General features: G+C 44.5%; 1 protein-coding gene across 1 annotated transcript in view; it reads right to left on the minus strand.

The window, feature by feature from the left end:
• The window catches only part of DISC1 (DISC1 scaffold protein), a 344,506-nt gene that overhangs the window by 80,726 nt on the left and 243,616 nt on the right, over window positions 1-20,164 (minus strand). The window contains 1 exon segment of the mRNA XM_034765114.1: window positions 1,048-1,108. Within this exon segment, the coding sequence (XP_034621005.1) occupies window positions 1,048-1,108 (61 nt within the window).

A 20,164-nucleotide genomic window follows, 5' to 3' on the forward strand; every position in this document is an offset into this window, starting at 1 on the left:
CATGGGTAGAAGTACCGTTCTCTATTCCAGCCCAGCAGTACAAAGGAGATTTTTACACAAATCAATAATACAGACTGTAGCCAGACTTTTAAAAATGTAAATACCTCTTTAAAACAAAGTCCATTCTAACAGCTGGTTCCATTACAACAGCAACACAGCACCTGGTGATAAGCTATGGAAAGGCAAGGCAACCCTTGAGGGAGGCACAAGAGTTCTTCACATAGCAAGAGAATTAAATATTAATCTTTGCACTAGTTTAAAAAATATGTATTCGGAGTAGGGTTATATACTTAAAACAGCTATATTGTTGTTTTGGTTTCTATTTGTTTGTGGGGGCTAGAGAGGAAAGAAAGATTTCATTATATTTTTCAGAACTATTCAAAATTAAGTAGATCATTACTTAATACATAAGAGCACACAGTTCATGGGAGAAATCATCTGGCCCAGCTAATTTGTGCTTTTGTGTACAACTGCTGGGGGGGAGGGGGGGTTGGTTTTAAATCAATGCTGTGCTGCTCCCCACAACCCAGAACTGCTGGCTACTGGGCTGGTCTACAACATAAAATAGAACAGCCTTGTGATCATTCTAATCACTTGTGCTGAGGTGGATGCAGTGATATCCTGACCATGCCCCCTTCTGTCTTGTCATACCCACTATGTCAGAGGTAGGCTGACGTGGTATATGACCTGTCTATGCCCCTGAAGAATACCCTTACACTAGGGAAATCAACGGATCTATATGGCCACTTTACACTGGCAGACTAGTGCAAAGCAGCTGCAGCAGGGCCATGAATTTGTAGAAACTTATGGTACTTCCAAGCCTTTGTATATTTTTTTTTAAATAAGATTTTGTTACGCTTTTCAGGATGATGGGATGAAAGATTAATAACAAAAATTCCCTTTGAACTATTCCTTTCTAAATTCTGATTTTTGCTATTTTTAAAAAAATATATTCCAAAGTGTTCACCAACACTCTAAAGCAACAGTTACATTTATAAAGTAACATTTTAGATTTTTTTTTAAAGGTTTCCACCATGCCATCCTTACCTATGTAGTTTATCCTCCAGCATCTCCATGAATTTCACAGCATCTTCCTTCACGTTTGTCTCTGCAAAATAAAAGTCAAAGTTAGGGAGTGCTGTAGCTATTTAATTTTAACTTGTCTTCTCCTATTTACTAAGGAATCAAGATGAAGAGGTAAAATACATAGATTTATTAGTGAAAAATGTCCCTTGGTTTTTTATTATTTTTTTACATCCCATCCCTTACACACTATATTATATATGTATCAGTTTGAAGGTGAATTCTACTAATTTTTTCATATTAAAATTAGGATCTGAATGTTTATCCCTACCTTAAAGTCTAAAGCACATATTAAATTAATGTGTTTAATTTATTATTATTGCTAAATTCTGCCCTCAACTGTGTAGTGCAGATGGTGGGGAGAGAAGAAAGAGGGCACAGGTAGATTCTTCTCATTACACAAAAGAGCACGGATTAGCTCCTGTATACAGTGGGACCTGGACATTACCAAATATGTGTAAGGATATACATATGTCCACCTATCTCCTAGTGACTTCACATCTGAAGAGTTTGCTGCATGTCATTTATTCCACATGAAGGAAGGAAGGAATATTTTTAGCCTTAATTTCAATGAATGTTATGCAAATTTCTAATGCACTGCACTAAAAATGTCCTTTTTTGAATATTCATATGCCCCAACCTGGACAAGATGTGAAAGAGATTTTAAGTTCTTTCTTGAAGAACAGAAGCATCCTATGGATCAACATTTCCATACTGTGGCAAAGATAGTTCTTCATTTTTGTCTCTAAGCAAAGTTACTGTCTCTAGGTCAGATGGGAATATTTAACTTCTTAAACTGATAATGTAAACGATATCAACTCTTGATAGACTATTCCTCCAAATACACTACAGGGTTGTACAATTTGTTGCTTCTGTAGGCCAAACTCATTGCACACACCAGGGGCTCCTTACATCCCTTCATCTACCCAACAATTTGTAATCTGTTAAATTATTTATTTTCTTTCTGTCTCAGAGAGAAGTCACTGGGAGGGGGGTGGAGGAGGCAAAATTTTAAGGTTCATTGGAAGGACAGACAGAGCTGAAAGGGGGTGGGTGTTGTTAGGCTGGAAGTTCCGTAATTGATAGACAATTACAGACATATGTAAAGATGATGGGTGTGACAACCAGATACCAGGAGCTGTGTCGTCCCCCCACCCCATTTTTTCCTTCCAGTTTTCCAATTTCCCCCAAAATCAGTTGAGTTGTGCCCACTGATACCTAGAAGATTCCCTGAATTTTGGGAATTGATCAGATGTGGTGTTCAAAAATTATCGTGTTACAACCAAACAGGTAGACAAGCAGAGAAATTCCATAAAGTTGAGTGAAAGGTCTCACTTTGCTCAGCCAATCAGATATGATTGTTTCTATAGATGATTCTCTTGCAAAGCCTCACGTTGCTCTCCGTAGCATTGTCAATTCAAAGTCACCTTCAAGAGGTGCTATACAACACAACAACATGCTATGATCCAGGACCAAAAACGTCTACATGTAAAGAATTGCATCTACTTATATTTACAGTTCTGCATCTCTGTAAGCAAAGTGCTAATGAATGTTATACAAATAGATTATATAAAGGATTGCAATGGTGAGGAAGGTCAATGCAGTTTCTCTACCTCATAATAAAGAGAATTTTATATCAAAACTTGTTATATTAGGTAACACTGTACTATACTACAAAACTTGTAAAAAGCATCTAGTTTTTTAAATACTTTTAATTCCTATTTTTCCTGAAAGGTCTATCTGCGAAGCCCAAGAGACCTTGCAAGACTGTAAGCCTTCCTTTAATCACATACCACAGTTTTAGCTAAAAGAAAACCTAATTTTTCAAACTATTTTTATCTGTCAGTTACAAATGTTTTGACTTACGGTTTGACACGTACTTTGAGAAAGAATAGCTTTAATGTGTATAGCTGCAATGCTCTTCGTTCAATTGCCATTATACCCTTCTTCCTGATATAAATGTCAATAGATATTAATTTTTGGACAGGGATGAGAAAGGGTGGAGAATCTGTTTCACACTCACTTTGTTTCTAACCGATATAGTGACTTCCTCTCTTACATGAAAGATAAACCCTACTTCCAATTTCTCCTGCTGTGCTTGTCATATTTTAATTGGACATGATCTGATACAGTAATTCTCGCTTTCACAATTCAGTCCTGCCCCTACCTGTTATTTTACAATGCCCTTGAAGCACACAGCTTAGTAAATCAGCATTATTCAATGACAAAAAGTAACACACAAGAGAACACCACTAGTCCAAAGTAGGCCAGTTAAATGCTAACACTCTTTTGAAAATATCCTCACATCGCTACACCACGTACACCTCTGCCAAATGTTTTAACTAAATTAAGAAAAACGCAAACTTTCTGTGGCTCTCTCCTCTCACAGCAGACTAGTGTTGCCTCCTTGCTTTCTTGTGCATGTAACTGAAAGGGTTGTGACCTGGAGGGCTTTAAAAAAAAAAAAAAAAAAAAAACCTACTTAAAAATTCTATTTGTGTTACTTTCCTGATAATGAATTTCAAGAAGCACCAGGACAAGTACATGAATATTTCAGACCGTTGGACCATCCATTGGAAATACAGGACAAGCAGCAGATTTCTAGATTTTGTTTTAATTTAATAAAAACCAGTCATCACCATTTAGTGCAAGAAAACTTAAGCCAAAAGCTATGCATGAGTCTCTTGAATGTAGCTCAGAAAGTGCTTGATGGTGTCAGAGAAAATAATTTATGAGACTGTGTACTGCATGAACATGTAAAAAGGTTTATTTTCAAATTAAAGCAAAAAGGGCCTATTTTTCCACCAGTGCTCTGGGGATTGATGTACTTCGCTGTTATTGCCAATTAAGGGGACAAATATTGTAAATCTTCATAGAAGAATAGACCCCAGTGTATTTGCTGAGACTAGAAATAGGATTTTCCAATAGAAGCTTAATCTGGAGAAAAATGATTCAGCATTTTTGTTGTGTCTATATCACATTTTCTTCTTCCTCCTGGGGCCTGACAGCCTGAGTCCAGTCTTACAAACAATCAAGGTCAGGCACAGCTGATTCTCAATGATATACCGCCATTCTCCTTTTTAACCACCATACAACATCTGCCAGTAAAATAATGGAAACATTCATTTTGGCACAGTTAGGAATAATCCATATTCTAAATCTAGGATTGAAATAGTACTGGGGTTTGCAGGAAAGAACAGAATGTGAAGAGCCTTGCCTGCACTATGTGGTGCAAGCCCATACAATTAGTCTCTCCCTTTCATAAGCATTACATTCCTTCCCAAGGGTTTTTTGGGCCAACTTAAGCAAAACTCCCACTGACTTTACTGAGAATTTTGTTTGGGAAAGGTCTGAGGGTAAAATTCAGTTCTCAGTTATACTGGGGTAAGTCTGAAGTAAGTGCATTTATTTCAATGGACCTACCTGGATGACACAGAGAACAGAATTACAGTACGTGTTAAGTAAGCATAGCAGGATTTGACTTTTAAAATGTAAAAAGGAATTTTTAAAAAACAAAGAAGCACACGATTAGCTGAAAGTATTTGATCTTTTCTATTATAGTGGAAGGTCTGCTGAATGAAATGTGTGAAGTCATATTCTGAAAACTGGCAAAGCTTCAGTGTATTTGAAGGTTAACTTGAAAAGCCAGTCAAATTTCAAGAGACTCATTTCAACTCCTCAGAATGTATGTCAAACTGATTTATCAAGCCACAATAACAGTAGCAAGATTTTGGATCGCAAAGCAGCAAGCAATTTTGCACCCCATGGACAAAGGAGGGAAAATCCAAAAGAACATGCTCTGTGGGAAGAAGCACTGAGTCTAACCAGTGCATTTCTATGGGAAACATTAGTAGAAGGAGAACCCCCTCTGGAAAAGGCAAGAATTAAGAAAGGAAAATGGTGAATTACACAGAACAGAGAAAATATTCCAGAAAGGCTCGCTTTCTTTCCAGGCTTAAAGGTTATTTTCCAGTAATAATAAAATAATAATAATAATAATAATAATAAGAGTTAAAAATAAAACAAACAGATGTTTGGAAGGGCTTTAAATCCTTAGGTTTCAAGGTGTAAGTCAATCTTACTTGATGAGATTTAAAAAGAAACTTCAACTTAGGACAGATTATTTCAAAATTGCATATTGCAGGTTTTCTTCCTCTGAAGCATCTGGCACTGGCCACTGTTGGGGACAGGACACTGCCTTAGATGGACCACCGCTTTGAACCAGTATGGCAATTCCTGATGTTTGGAAATTATAGTCAAGGGATCTAGGCTGAGAAATCTCCACTACCATATAATCTTTCCTGTACTCTCAACTCAACCATTTTACACCTCACAACCAACCTTAACTTTCCCCTCTAAAAACTGTGCAAAAATGTGTTAAAAAGTCAAAATAACAAATTACTAGGAAATGAATGGATTTTCTGGGAGTGGTTAACTAGCTCATTCCCCCATTACATTTATAGGGACTACTGGTTGTCTCGTTCCTCCCTAAATCAAACTTCTTCAGGAAAATGGGATTTTTTACTTGCTCTAGCTCACCTGTCCATTCAGCAGCAGGACCAGGAAATACCTCTATGGTTCTTAGCTTACCATGGCTATTAGCCTTTACCATATTCTGAATTTGTCACATATCAGAATGCACCATGGTAATAGAGATTTCACTGAGTGCCTTCTCCAACATCTCAGACACAGAACATTATGAAGCTCTGTTAAAGTGGAAGCTGCAGAACTGGAGAAGCATTACCTGCTTTCGTTGCTGCTGAACAGAAGGGGGACAGGGAAGAGGAGCACAAGCAGCTCACCCTCCTTAAGATGTTTCCTATGGATTTAGGTTGGATACAGCAAGCCTACCAACACTCCCTGTATAAGAGAGCGAGACACCCTGAACATACAGAAAGGCAGAATGTGAAATCTAACCACCCTCTGAGCACAGTGTGGGTGAGGAGGGCAATACCCCCATGGGGTCCTCTCAGAAGATGCCTAAGGGATCTGGTGCCTGCTCAGTTGGAGGAAGGGGTATGGGTTCCTCTGGGTTAAAAAAGGGTAAAAAGCATTCTCTAAGCCTTTGGTGGCAAGTCAGTCTCTTGCTCTCTCTCTCCAGGCTCCCTATCTGGCAGCAAGCTGGCCAAGACTTCAAGTTTTGGTGAAGCTTGATGAGTTTTGAGCTTCCATTGAAACCTACAACCAGGCAAGTTTGCCTAGTTTTAATGTGACAAGTTTGCACAGACCTCCACATTACAAAACGCTGATTCACCCCCAGAGCAGGTCTAGCCTGTCCACTGAATGAGACGGGGTCCTGTGGGGAAAAAATAGTATGCGATCATGTGATTCAAGACTGCCATACTGCATACAAATAAGGAGGCCAAGTTAAGGTTGCAAAGAAAGCCTTAATTCTTGTATTTCCTAACTTTTGAGTGCTTGACCTTGCAACCTTAACATTCTTTTACTATAGTTATTGGTGTGTAATTTCCCCAAAAAATCTATCATATGGTATCCGATTGACACCCACATGGATCATCAGCATGGTTGGAACCTTTTGATCCATGACACAGACCTCTGCCATTTGAGCTAATGGAATAACTGATAGCAGCAGCAGGTTATTATTCTCTTTGTGGCCCAGCACTAGAGAGGGATGGGACATATACTTTGCCAGTGGTTTTCACAGATATTTGCTGACAGCAGAGGAATTGTGAGACTCGGGAATCATGGGTTCCACTGAAGGCTCTGGAAGGGTGCGTGTGTTAGAGGGCACAGACCCTTCTGCCCCATCCCCACCAACTTGTTCTTGTCCTGGTCATGTCTCTTCCCTACTAGTGGCTCGTCATCCCAGTCCCATTCTCCTAACCTAGCTAGTCTCACTCTCCATTCCTCAGGTGTCTCATGCCAGCCACAGTCTCCTCACCCAGCTAGTCTCAATTCTTCCTTCCCCAAGTTCCTTATCTGTTTTGGCTGAATTTTTCCAAAACAATTCAGACCAAGGCAGACGCTTCGCATGAAAATTTTCAGCCCAAATGGTTACATTTTGGCAAAGTTCTGAACAACTGAAACCAGGGTCTTACAATGGGGCGTGTTGGGCAACCTAAATAATAGGTGGTGTTCTCAGCCCCGCTGCCTACCATAAGAAAGATCGTGTTCTGTTCAGAATATGGCATAAAAGGTTTAGGAGTGGGAAGTAGGGATATAAAACATTCTACATAAAAAGAGACACTTGAAACAGATGTTCCCAGAAATTGCCTGCTGAACTTACTGCACTGTACATGGTACTTTTCATCTAAAAAGACAAGTGACCTTTCAAGTTCAGTGATGATTAAATTGCTCAAATTGAATGGAATTACCATAGCTCCATATGGATTTTAAGCTTCGTTTAGAGTTTTGTAAATCTAGCAAACTAAACATATGGTAGCTCCTCACATAGCATTTGGGGGGGAGGGAAATTACCCTCGACATAATTTTAGTAAATAATATAACTTTAAAAACCAAATAGGTCAATGTTGTTAAAGTTAAGTTTCATTACTGACTATGTATTAACATAAATTTAGGACTTCTAAACTAAGCCATTATAAACATTATTAGCATTCCAATACAAAACTGGGGTTCCACTATGTGAGGCATTGAACAAACACATAAGAAGAGACAGTTGCTGTCCTGAAAAGCTGATGATTTTAATAGACAGCACACGCACACACACAGAGGGTGAGAGGGTTAAAAGAACACAGAAAGATGAAGTGACTTGCCCAGAGTCACACAGCAGATCAGATCTCCTAACTCCCAGTGCCCTATCGACTAGGCAAGCTGTCTCTCTGATAATCATATGTAGAGTAGGTGGACTTGTTGAGCATAGGTTATTGTATGTTTGTTTGTTTATATTTTAACACCGCTCAGCAAATCCATTTGGGGCCCACCACCAAGAGGAAGTTTGAATCTGGACCCAGATCTGAAATGTGCCCTCTCAGCGGTCTACTGGAGTGCCTTTGGAGAAATGTAAATTCAGCTCCAAATCTGGATCAAAACTATGTGACTCTGGTCCATCTCTGTTAGAAATACAAAGCAACTGTCCTCTGGAAAAGTTAACTTTTTAAAACTGTTATCAGTAGAATTAAGGAGTTAAAGTATCTCATGAAACCCAAACCCTTTCTATACATTGTTTAGCTTCAATATCCTGACATATTAGAGCCCCATACTGTATTGCTCTAGGAACAAATGCCAAAAAAAGCTCTGAATAGATTTCCTAGGGCAGGGGTTTTCAAACTTTCTCATGGCGTAAACACATCTTAACAGAGTGATTGTCTCATGACCACCCATCTCGTTTGTGATCATGTGAGCCACCTCCCCTCCCAATTCCCCAATCCATTTTGCTGTCTTATAACTTCTCTGCAGCAACTACAGCCCTCGGTTACACACAATATTAGAAGAACATTTATAGATATAACTGTCTAAGTGGTTTGCCCTTCTTGAAAACCTTAATCATGGCCTCCTTTTGTTTTCCATTTCATTTTACACCCCCCCCCCCCCCCCTTCCTTTCTCTCCCCCTGCTCAACCTGCATAAGCTTCTCTGCCATTTGGTCCCCCTCCCTGCTTCCCTGTTACCTAGTTTTCCTTGCAGCCCTCTGATCTTCTTCACCTGTACTGCTGGAAACACTGCTGAAAATCTCGTCCCTCTTACCCTGGACATTTCTCTCCCACTCGTAGTTAGCAGCTCTCATCCTACCTGTGACCCCAATTTCTTTTCCTCCTCTTATTAACAGCTCCTCAATAGATCCAGCAAGGTTGGCTGCTCCTCCTTTCCAGCTGATTTTACAGTGCTACAAGCTGTTCTTTGCAATGGAGAGCCTGGACACCTCTTTAAGCAGCTGGAAACCAATGACAGTCTGCACCATATGACCACATATGACCAACCTGCTCTCTGTGGATTGCTAGTGGTCATAAGACCACAGTTGAGGAATCATTACATAAATACTGTATGTCTGCCAAAGGTTACTGAAACACATGGTGGCCTGTGCTGATTTCTTCTCATTGTGGTTCTGCAACTAAGCCAGAAACAGAAAGAGAGAGAGAGAGAGAGAGAGAGAGGTTTTAGCCTTAAATTGAAGACCACATCACTTAAAATGAGTGGCCCCATATCAGCTTTTAAATACAAGTCACAGTCAGAAACAGTCTCTCTAGAAATTCTCCAAAACAAGAAAAAGCTCAGAATTTTATGCCAGCCATAATGCTGCTGCTGAAAGTCTCTTTTCTCTTATTAGTTGTGCAGCTGCTCAGCGTGTGGGGAAGTCTGGCTATACAATCTGGGCAGAATCCAGCTACACAGAGAGGCTCCTCTTCAGCCAAAAGGACAAAATGTAATTTTGTGCTACACCAAACGTGATTACTGGTGCAGAAGGTCTCTGTACACTACAGACTCATTTATGGAACACAAACACGCGTAGGCACACAGCCAAGAAGATGCGAGTGGAATTGGCTCCCAACAGCCATGGATTCTGGCTACTGAAAGAGACAAGGGAGAAAACAAGCACAAGAGCAGGGCTGCCCTTACCCATACGCAAACTACGCAGCTGCATAGGGCACCAGGAAATTTGGGGCACCAAAATGTTCCCAAATTTCCTGGTGCCCTACGCAGCTGCGTGATGCTCCAGCAGCCAGCCCGATTCTCCAGCCGGCTGAGCTGACCAGGAAAGCTGCCCCCGCACCCACTCCACCCTCTTCCCCATAGCCCCCATCCCTGCTCCGCCCCAGCCCCACCTCTTCCCACCCCTTCTCTGCCCCCACTCCACCCCTTCTCCAAAGCCCCTGCCCCACCTCTTTCCATCCCTGCTCCGCCCCAGCCCCACTCCCACTCCACCCCTTCCGGAGCTATGTTCCGGGGGAATGCAGCAGGTGTCGGGCGTGCCCTCCACTCACTGGGGGCAGGAAGTGGAATGACCCGCTGTCTCATGCTGGGGGGCGGTTTTTCCCCTGCCCCGCAAGCCAGCTCCTGCCCCCCACAGACCTTGGGCGCAGCTCCCCAGGGCTGGCACAACCCATTACGCGACCTAGGTGGTCACCTAGGATGCTACAATTTGGGGGGAGGCCACCGCGGTGGTATTTCAGCAGCGGGACCTTCCGCCGCCTCTGTGGGGGGTGGCCTTTTGGGGTGGGACCTTCTGCCTCCTAGGGCGGCAGAAAAGCTGGCGGCGTTCCTGCAGCTCTCCCCTGCCCCGCGGAGGCCTGGGGGCTGCATAGGGCACTACAATATCTAGGGATGGCCCTGAACAAGAGTAAGAGCTCTGGAAAGTGGTGAAGACCAAAATGTGGCAAAGAAAGGATGTCACTCTGGAAAGTGACAAAGGACTACGACAAGCATTTGTTTTCACTTCAGTACAGTACATGGTGGCTAAGACATTGGTTCTTCAGGTTATTTTAAAGCAAGGAAAAAGGACCAGAATCACTTAGGCCTATTCTGCACTACAGATTTAGGTCGACTTAAGGCAGCTTACATCGACCTAACTCTATAATGTTCCTCCTGACGATGTAAATAGCCCACAACACCGTCCTAATAATTCCAACTCCACAAAAGGCATAGCACTTAGATGGATGTAGACACCGTGTTGACTGTTCTGGCTGTCAGCTGACAGCCCGGAGCCCTGCCCCCCAGGGATAAGAGTGGGGGCTCCAACAATGGGGATGGCCCCACACTGACCCCACTGTCAGTTAAATCGATGGAAGCACTCCTGGTGAGGGTGTGCACCACCGACAGAAGGAGATTAGTGTGGATATGAAAAATTAATTTAATTACTGTAATGGCTGTATGTTACTGTAACTTAAGTCCACTTAATTTTATAGCGTAGGCTTGCCTTCAGAGAAGGTTAGAAGTAATATGAAAGTAGAATATTGTCATATAGCTATGAGGAAAAAAAAACGTTCAGCACTGCAGACAACAACCACCTTGAAATATCAATTAAGGCAATAAATTCCTGTGCCAACACTTACACATAACTGCAAACAACAATGATTTACAATTTTACAGTGGTATTCTTTCCAAAGGATCCAAAAGTGGTCCTCAAACTACAGATATTCACCACCATGGAAATGCAGCCACTTCTGGGGAGAAAATAGCAGGCAATCAGCACATAGCACCAAACAAAAGTGTAGAGAAGGGGGAATATGGGGCCATTAGATCACTCATTACAACTGAGTGAAAAAAACAGATACCAACCCTGGTCTGTAACTGTTGTTCTTCAAGATGCATTGCACATGTTCATTCCCCTCTTGGTGTCTGTGCGCCCAGTGTATGCCCGTCAGAAACTTTTCCCTCAGTGGTACCCATTGGGTGGCTCAAACACCCTCTGCTCCTGCGTATCACTGCTTGCAGGTATAAAAGGAAGAGCTGCCCTGACACCCCTCCCCCCTGCTCAGTTTCTTCTTGCCATAACTCTAATGTAGAGGCGTAGGAGGGCGAGTCATGGAATGGACATGTGAAACAAATCTTGAAGAACAGTTATGGAACAGGTTAGTAGCCTTTTTTCCTTCTTTGAATGATTGCACATGTGCATTCCACTCTTGGTGACTCACAGGCCACAGAACAGGAGGCAGGATCGGGGTCTACTTCAATAAAGTTTGGAGAACAAGTTGACCTTCTCTAGCATTGTCTTTGGAGTCTTGAGTCACAGCAAAGTGGGAGGCAAACATGTATGGAGGACCACTCTACAAATGTCTGCATTTGGAACTTATGCCAGAAAGGCTGCCGAGGCCAACTGTAAACTCATTGAATAAACTGTGACTGTCATGTGGACCAACATTAGCCAAATTATAGCACATGCATATGCAGGATGCAATCCAGGAAGAAATTCTCTGGGTGGACGCTGACTGACATTTTACTCTGTCAGCAACTGCTATGAACAGCTGGGAAGATTTACAAAAGTGTGTGGTTCTATCTATGTAAAATGTCCAGGCTCTTCTGACGTTCAAGGTATGCAAACGCTCTTCCTCCCTGCTCGTATGTGGTTCTGGACACAAAACAGGCAAATAAATTAGCTGTTTGATGTAACAAGGAAACCTCCTTTGGGAGGAATTTCAGATGAGGGCGCAGGCAAATCTTGTCCTGAAAAGAGATTATATATGGTGGCCCCGACATTAATGCCAGCAACTCTCTTTCTCTTCTGGCTGAGGTAATGGCCACCAGGAATGTCACCTTCACTGACAGAAGCAGCAGAGGGCAGGTAGCCAACAGTTCAGACAGGGGACACATAAGTCTTGACAATATTAAGTTTAGATCCCATGGGAGAACAGGTCCTGCACTTGAGGGTATAATTTGACTAAGCCCTTTAAAAACTTTGTGGATATGTCATTGGACAAAGAGCAATTGTCCACTTTATGATGCAACACAAACAGCAGCCAGATGTACTTTAATAGAACTAACCACCAAACCTTGGTGCTTCAGGTATAATAAGTACTTGAACTGAAGAACTGGTTGGTGGTATACCATACTGCCTGGATCAGTTGGAAAAATGTCTCCATTTAGCAAGGCAAGTGCTTTTGTAGAAGGCTTTCTACTATTTAGCAGGATCTCTTGAATGCCTTTCGGGCAAGCCTTCTCTCTAGTGTCTAGACATGGAGCATCCACACAGTTAAATGAAGGGACTGTAGGCTTGGGTGGAGAATGCAGTTGTGATCCCTGGGTGATTAGGCCTCAGTCCAGCAGAAGTGAAATTGGAAGTTTCACTGACAGTGACAGGAGAGTGCAGAACCAGTGCTGATGGGCCCATGCTAGGATTAGAAGTATGACTCCGGCCTGGTCCCATCCTATTTTTAGCTATACCCTGTGAATGGACGGGATTGGTACAAAAGCATAGAGGAGCATGCCTGACCACATCAATAAAAGGTGTCTGTCCTGGAATCTGTGCTGACACTTTCTGTTGGATTATGTTGCAAATAGGTCTACTTGGGGAAACCCCTAGGCTGGAAGATATATCTGGCCACATCAGAGTAGAGACCAGTCATGGTGACTCAAATGATCTGCTCAGGTAGTCTACTAGGTCATTACACTTGCCTGGCAGGTACAATACTTCTAGATCTACTGTGTTGGCAATACAGAGCTCCCATAGTAGAGTCATTTCTTGGCAGAGTGAGAAGAGTGGACTTCTCACTGCTTGTTGAGGTAAACCATTGGTGCTGTGTTGTCTGTGAGTACCAACAGCCTGCTTCCCCTGATCTGCAACAGAAATACCTGGCATATCAGTCTGACAGCTTTCAGTTCCCTGACATCGATGTGTAAAGCTAAGTTCTCTGAAAACCATACACTCTGCATCTGTAGAGAACTGAGGTGGGCTCCCCAGCCCAGGGCCGAAGCATCTGTCACTAGCATTAGAGTAGGCTGTAGGTGAGCAAATGCTTACACATACATTGGCTGGATCTCTCCACCAATCTAGGGAGGTGAGGACATGGGACGGCACTCTTGCCATGGAGTCCAATTGATGACAGCTTGGCAAGTAGATTGATGCCCGTCAGCCCTGCAGAGTTCCGAGTCACAGTCTGCCATATTGAACCATGTAGGTGCAAGAGAGGTGAACAATTTCATTCAATTGTGACTGGGAAAGCCTTCAAACCTCTGACAATTGACCGAATTGCCTAGAACCTGGAGTCCAGAAGAAAGGCCTTGGCGTCAGTTGAGTCCAGTATAGCCCCTGTAAACTCTATCTTCTGGACCAGGGAGAAGAGAGATTTTTCTGTGTTGATTAACAGTCCCAGAGCATTGAACGTTGATTGGATCAGGGCTCTAAACTTGACATTTGGACTGGCCCTTGACAAGCCAGTCATCTGGCAGGGGTAAACCTACACTCCTAATCTTTGGAGGAATGTAGCTACTACTGCCATGGCGGTGATAAAGACCCTGCAAGTTGCTGACAGGCCAAAAGGTAGTAGGGTGACCTGGTAATGATTTTGCTTTACTAGAAATCAGAGGTACTTCCTGTGAGCTTGATTGATTGCCAAATGGAAGTAGGAATCTTTTAAGTCAAGGGCGGCATACCAGCCCTCAGGATCCAGGGAAAGGATAATAGAAGCTAGGGTGCAAAATTTTATCCTTTTTAAGAATTTGTTGAATTGACACAGGTCTAAAATTCATCTGAGACTTATCACCCTTTGCTTTTGGAATTAGGAAATATCAGGAATAAAACCCCTTCCTTCTCAGACCACATGGAACCTCCTCTATGGCTCCCGAGAAAAGGAGGTGTTGAACTTCCTGGACAAGGAGTTTCTCCAGTGAGTGGTCCCTGAAGAGGGACAGAGCTGGAGGATGGGAGGAAAGGGTAGGTGCCACTGGAGATTATATCCTACTTCCACAGTGCTCAAGACACACGGGTCTGAAGTGATCCAAGACCAAGCACCGTGGAAGTGGGGCAGACAGTTTGTGAAGATGAGTGGGTTCGGATCTGGAGATATAAACAGGTATGTCAGCCTCTACTGGTCCATCAAAATGGCTGCTTCGCAGTTCCTGGGTGTCCTGAGGGGCCTGGAGCTGGAGCCAAAGCAATAGGAGGGGGAGGCCTACACCTATAACCCCCTGGACCTTTTTAACAAACAAACAAACAAACAAACAAACAGGTCCTGGCAAAGAGGAAAAGTGGAAAATCAGTGCATCTGTTGTGACCGATAGTGCTTTCTGATCAGGGCAAGTGTGTACAGACCTAGGGACTTCAGGGTGGCTCTAGAGTTCTTTAGTCCGTGGAGCTTACTGTCTGGTCCGAGAATAGAGAAGGCCCCTCGAATCGCAAATCCTGGATAATACTCTGTATTTCATAGGGAAGACCAGAAGACTGCAACCAGGATGATCCACGATGGCCACTGCAGAAGCCATGGCTCTAGCTGCTGAGTCTGCTGCATTCAGCCCTGTCTGCAGTGATATTCTCTCGTCTAGTCTGCCCTTATTTATAGGGAATAGAACGCTGCTCTAGCATTCTCCACCAGAAGCAACTCTGAACTCTTCCTTGGAGCCACACAAATTAAAATTACACCACCTCAGCAAAGCCTGTTGGTTAGCAATACACAGCTGCAGACCCCGTTGAATAAATCTTTCTGCCAAATAAGTCCAGCCTTTTAGCATCCTTTGATTTGGGTGTGGCAGCCTGGTGTGCCTGACACATTCTCTCATTAGCCGCTTTCACAACTAAGGAGCCCATTGGTGGGCAAGTGCAGAGTTACTGAAAACCTTGGGAGGTACATAATATTTTCTTTCTGCCCTTTTTGAGGTGGGAGGCAGTGAAGATGGAGTTTGCCATAGAACCTATATAGGTTCAGTATCACCTTGTTAATTGGCAGAGTAACTGGAGAGACCCATGGATGATTAAATGTCAACCAGGCAATGTGAAGACTTCCTGACTTCTTTGACCTGTACACCTGCAGTAATTCTCTTTAGCAATGCCGGATAAACTTTAAGATAATCAGGAGGAGGTAAAGTCATGCTGGACAAAATGGCCTTGTCTGGTGACAATGAAGAGGAAGACAATACTGGTGGGGGTAGAATCTCCTCTACCGGCTGTTGGTCTGGCTTTGGAATCGCCTTATGATGATCAGTACCAAACCCAGTATTGGATTCTAGAGACCGAGCCGCTAGATGCCTAGACTCAGCCCTTCTGCAGGCATGAGCTAAGAACTGACAAACTCATAGCTGGAGACCAAACCAGTTGTATGCTAGTTTTGCTTAAAACAGGCATTAGTCTTATAAGAATATATTTAGTGTTTAGACTCTATGAAATGCTGGTAAATTGCTGCATGCATTAACCTCATGGTAATCGTTGTACTCAATGCTATAAGAAATTATGTACATTTTGCTTTATAACTTTGAAAATGTTTGCTCTGAACTTGTGAACCCAGGCATAGGAATCATTCCCCCAGCCATCCAGAAAGACTCTCAAAATCAGATAAGCCATCAAGGAACATCACAATACAAAGGATTGGTTAATGGTCCTATTGCACGTCAGAAAGGATACGTGCAAAGAAGCGCATCCTGTGGATTTGGAAGCTGAATGAAGGAAATAACAGTCACAGGAAAATTTTACATCTCTTTGCTGTTTGAACTCTCACAAGGCCAGAACCACCAAACTGAAGCCAGAGATCCCCAGGAGCTGCCTCCTGGGTCTGCCCTGAAAGACACTTGGAACTGACAGATCACTACAACTTTTTCACTCTTAGGATAGATGGTAACTCATTGGTGTGTATGTTTGCTTGCTCTAACCTGCAAATAACTCTTCTTCCTTTTGTTAGTCAAGAAATGTTTAGATAGTTTATTACAGGACTGGTTACAGGCATTGTCTTTGGTGTAAGATCTAGAGCAGGGGCCTCAAACACGCGGGCCACGGGCGGCCCGTGGGGTTATTTTCTGCAGCCCACAATCCCCTCACAGCCCCGCCCCCGGCCCTTCCCCAGTGTTTACCTAGAGCTGCTCCGGCCGGACGTGCACCAGGGGCAGGGCAGGCTCCCTGCCTGCCTGCCCTGCCCCACTCCGGGAACGGGGAACTGCAGCCAATGGGAGCTCCTGGGGTGGCGCTGCCTGAAGCAACAGCAGCACACATATGCCCCCCCTTCCCCACGTTCCGGCTTCCCGGAGCAGCGCAGGGGCAGGGCAGACAGGCAGGCAGGCAGGCAGGGAGCCTGCCCTGCCCCCCGAACCCCTCTTGCACCCTGAACCCCCTGCCTCACCCTGCACCTCTCCTGCCTCACCCTGCACCTCTCCTGCATCCCAACCCACTGCCCTGAGCCCCCTGCTGCACTCCAACCCCCTGCCTTGAGCCCCCTGCCTCACCCCGCACCCCTCCTGCATCCCAACCCATTGCCCTGAGCACCCTGCTGCACTCCAACCCCCTGCCTTGAGCCCCCTGCCTCACCCCGCACCCCTCCTGCATCCCAACCCACTGTCCTGAGCCCCCTGCTGCACTCCAACCCCGTCTTGAGCCCCCTGCCTCACCCCGCACCCCTCCTGCATCCCAACCCACTGTCCTAAGCCCCATGCTGCACCCCGACCCCCTGCCGTACCCTGCACCCCCTCCTGCACCCTGACCCCCTGCCCTGAGCCCCCGCCGCACCCTGCACCTCTGCCCTGAACCCTCTGCCTCACCCCATACCCCTCCTGCATCCCAACCCACTGCCCTGAGCGCCATGCCGCACCCCTCCTGCACCCCGACCCCCTATCCTGAACCCCCTGCCTCACCCCACACCCATCCTGCTTCCCAACAAAATGCCCTGAGCCCCCTGCCGCACCCCGCACTCCTCTTGCATCCCAACCCACTGCCCTGATCCCCCTGCCACACCCTGTACCCTGACTCCCTGCTGTACCCCTCACCCCTCCTGCACCCTACACCCCAACTCCCTGCCCTGAGCCCCCGCCACACTCCACACCCTTCCTGCACCCCCTGGGGGCAGGGAGGGGGCAGAGTTGGGGTGGGGATTTCGGGGAAGGAGTTGGAATGGGGGCGGGGAAGGGGTAGGAAGAGGCGGGGCAGGGGCGGGGCCTCATGGAAGGGGTGGAGTGAGGGGGAGGTGTCAGTAATGCAGCCCTCGGGCCAATGTACTAGTTCTCATGCGGCCCTCATGGTCATTTGAGTTTGAGACCCCTGATCTAGAGTGTCCATTGACCTGAGGTAAGTGCCTGGTCTCTTGGGACTGGAAGCAACCTGAAGACTGTGTGATTTTTGGTGGAAGTGACCATTTATCACTAAGTCCAAGGGTGCCAAGCTAGACTACGGGGACTATCTGTGACTCCATGGTAAGATTATTATCGTGATCTGGGAATTTACATTTGTTACTGATTTGGTAAAATGAAATTATAGAACATACCACCAGTTTGAGGTATCTGCCCTTGTTTTCTGACAGTCTGCCCAGAGGTAGACACTCATGGTGTTGAGCCACTCCAGACAGCGTGAGAGCTATTTTGGACTGATTTTTGACATGAAACTGAAGTGACTGTATGAAGGTGTGTTCCAGGATAAACAGGTATGTAAGATCCCATCAGCATCTAATTAATGTGCATTCTGTCAACTCTCAAAACATGGACTGCGTGCAGAGTAAGTGTGTAAGACCCATGGTAGTTTAGAAAGTGCATACTGTGAGTTTAACATAAACTAATGTATGTTTCTATGGGCTAGATTGTGCTCAGCCCTATGCAAGTGAGTAAGGAGCTGGTGGTGAGGAGGAGAACTCACAAGGAACCTTCCCACCCATCCACGTACCCCAGTACAGATGCTAGGCACAGCCTGGTCCTTATGCACCCTTCCTCTGAATTGTTCCCAATGTGGGACTTCAGGATAAAGAGACAATAGAGCCTTATGTCTAAGTAAGTGTGTTTCTACTGATTACATTAAATGCTAGAGTCAAGCTGTATAGAATATAAAAGTGAGAAGACAGTGGGGTTAAAGTTTCAAAGCTGAGCACAACAGATGTAGCCACAAAAATGTGTGCATACACAGAACCCTTTTAAAACCCAAACTTGCTTGTGTGCACCATAGTTACCTAAACAGGATGTATTGGAGGTACAATGAGGGCAAGCACAGTTCAGCAGCCAGACCCCTTGTTACCTGCTTTGAAAATATGGCCATTAATGTATAGTCAGTTGATTTAAAAATAATACAGTATAAAAAGATTGCCAGTTTCTATATATACTTTTTAGTGCAAAAAGTTAATGTGCTAGACCTCTAGACCGAGATAGCTTTAATAACATTGGTTTAAGAGAGTCCAAATGAAGGGATTTTTTTTATAACAAGATCATAAAGTACATTTTCCAAATGAGTTATATCTACCCTATTCAATTGTACAATAAAACAAGGGATGTAATTTTAATGGACGACAGATTATCTGTTATACTGCAGATTGCTGTTTAATTTCCACCTATATTACTCTACACGGGATTGTGGTTTGGTTTTTTACTTGATATCCTTCCCTGTCACTGGAGTCAGAGATAAGTATGCAGTTTCTCCTTATCACCTGGATAAATAATAAAATATTTGAGCTGGCTGGTAACCTTTCTGATAAAAAGAGAGACTTAATACATATTTTGGTTTAAAGAGATAATGAAAGAAGCAGTCCTATTAGCAGTTCAAAATCTCTTTCTGGATTGAAATGGACAGTTTCAGTATCAATGGAAAAGCATTTATTCGAATTAAACCACAAGAGATCTGTTACAGTAATTTCCAGAATCTGAAGTAAACTCACAAAAGAAAAGAGCAGGGTTTCAGTTTCCTAACACAGCATCTAACTCTGACTGCATATGTGATAAGTGAAGTCATTCATTGCTAAGAAACCCCACACTGATTGAGCACAATGGTTCTAATTTTCTTGCACTGAAGATCCCGATTTGTGATGGAGCTGCACCTGGGTTTCCCATATTCCTGGCACTGTCACTACTTCTCATGTTTTCTGTCCAGTCTCTCTCCACCTGGCCCCAGTCCTTCTTCCTAAGCCTCCTCTCCCCCCACACCACTTTTGTGTGTGTGGAGGGGGTGCACGGGCAATTTTGCTTTCTATGTTACATTATTTCCCCCGGTTCTTCTTTTTCTCTCTCCCCTTCCCTCCCCGTATATAATGAGCAATATGTGCAAATATTTGCCAAGGATAATTCTCCAAATATACAGGGAGTCTGGAGGCTGCTAGGCCCTTAGCCAATAAGACAGTTTTGTGGGCACTCAATGTTAGACTGCTTCTTAGAAAGTGAGATAAAAGCAGAAAAAAACCCACCTCCAACTCACCAGAATGCTTCAAGAGCCCTCACACTACTGACTGATTTCACCCACCCTAGGGTTACCATACGTCCTCTTTTTCCCGGACATGTCCGGCTTTTCGGCAGTCAAACCCCCGTCCGGGGGGAACTGCCAAAAAGCGGAACATGTCCGGGAAAATGGCTGCTCTGTTTAAGAGCCCGGCTGCCTGAACGCTACCGGCTTCGGGCAGCCCCGTGCCTGGAGACCCTGCGCCGCCGGAGCCCGGGAGGGGAAGTGCCCGGCTGGGGGCACAGGGTCTGGAGGAACGGGGCTGCCCGAAGCCGGTAGCGCTCGGGCAGCCCGGTGCTTAAATAGAGCCGCGGGGACTGGAGCCTCCAGCCGCCGGGGCTGTGTGTAA

The sequence above is a fragment of the Trachemys scripta genome, chromosome 3, assembly GCF_013100865.1.
Source record: "Trachemys scripta elegans isolate TJP31775 chromosome 3, CAS_Tse_1.0, whole genome shotgun sequence".
Classification (NCBI taxonomy): domain Eukaryota; kingdom Metazoa; phylum Chordata; order Testudines; family Emydidae; genus Trachemys; species Trachemys scripta.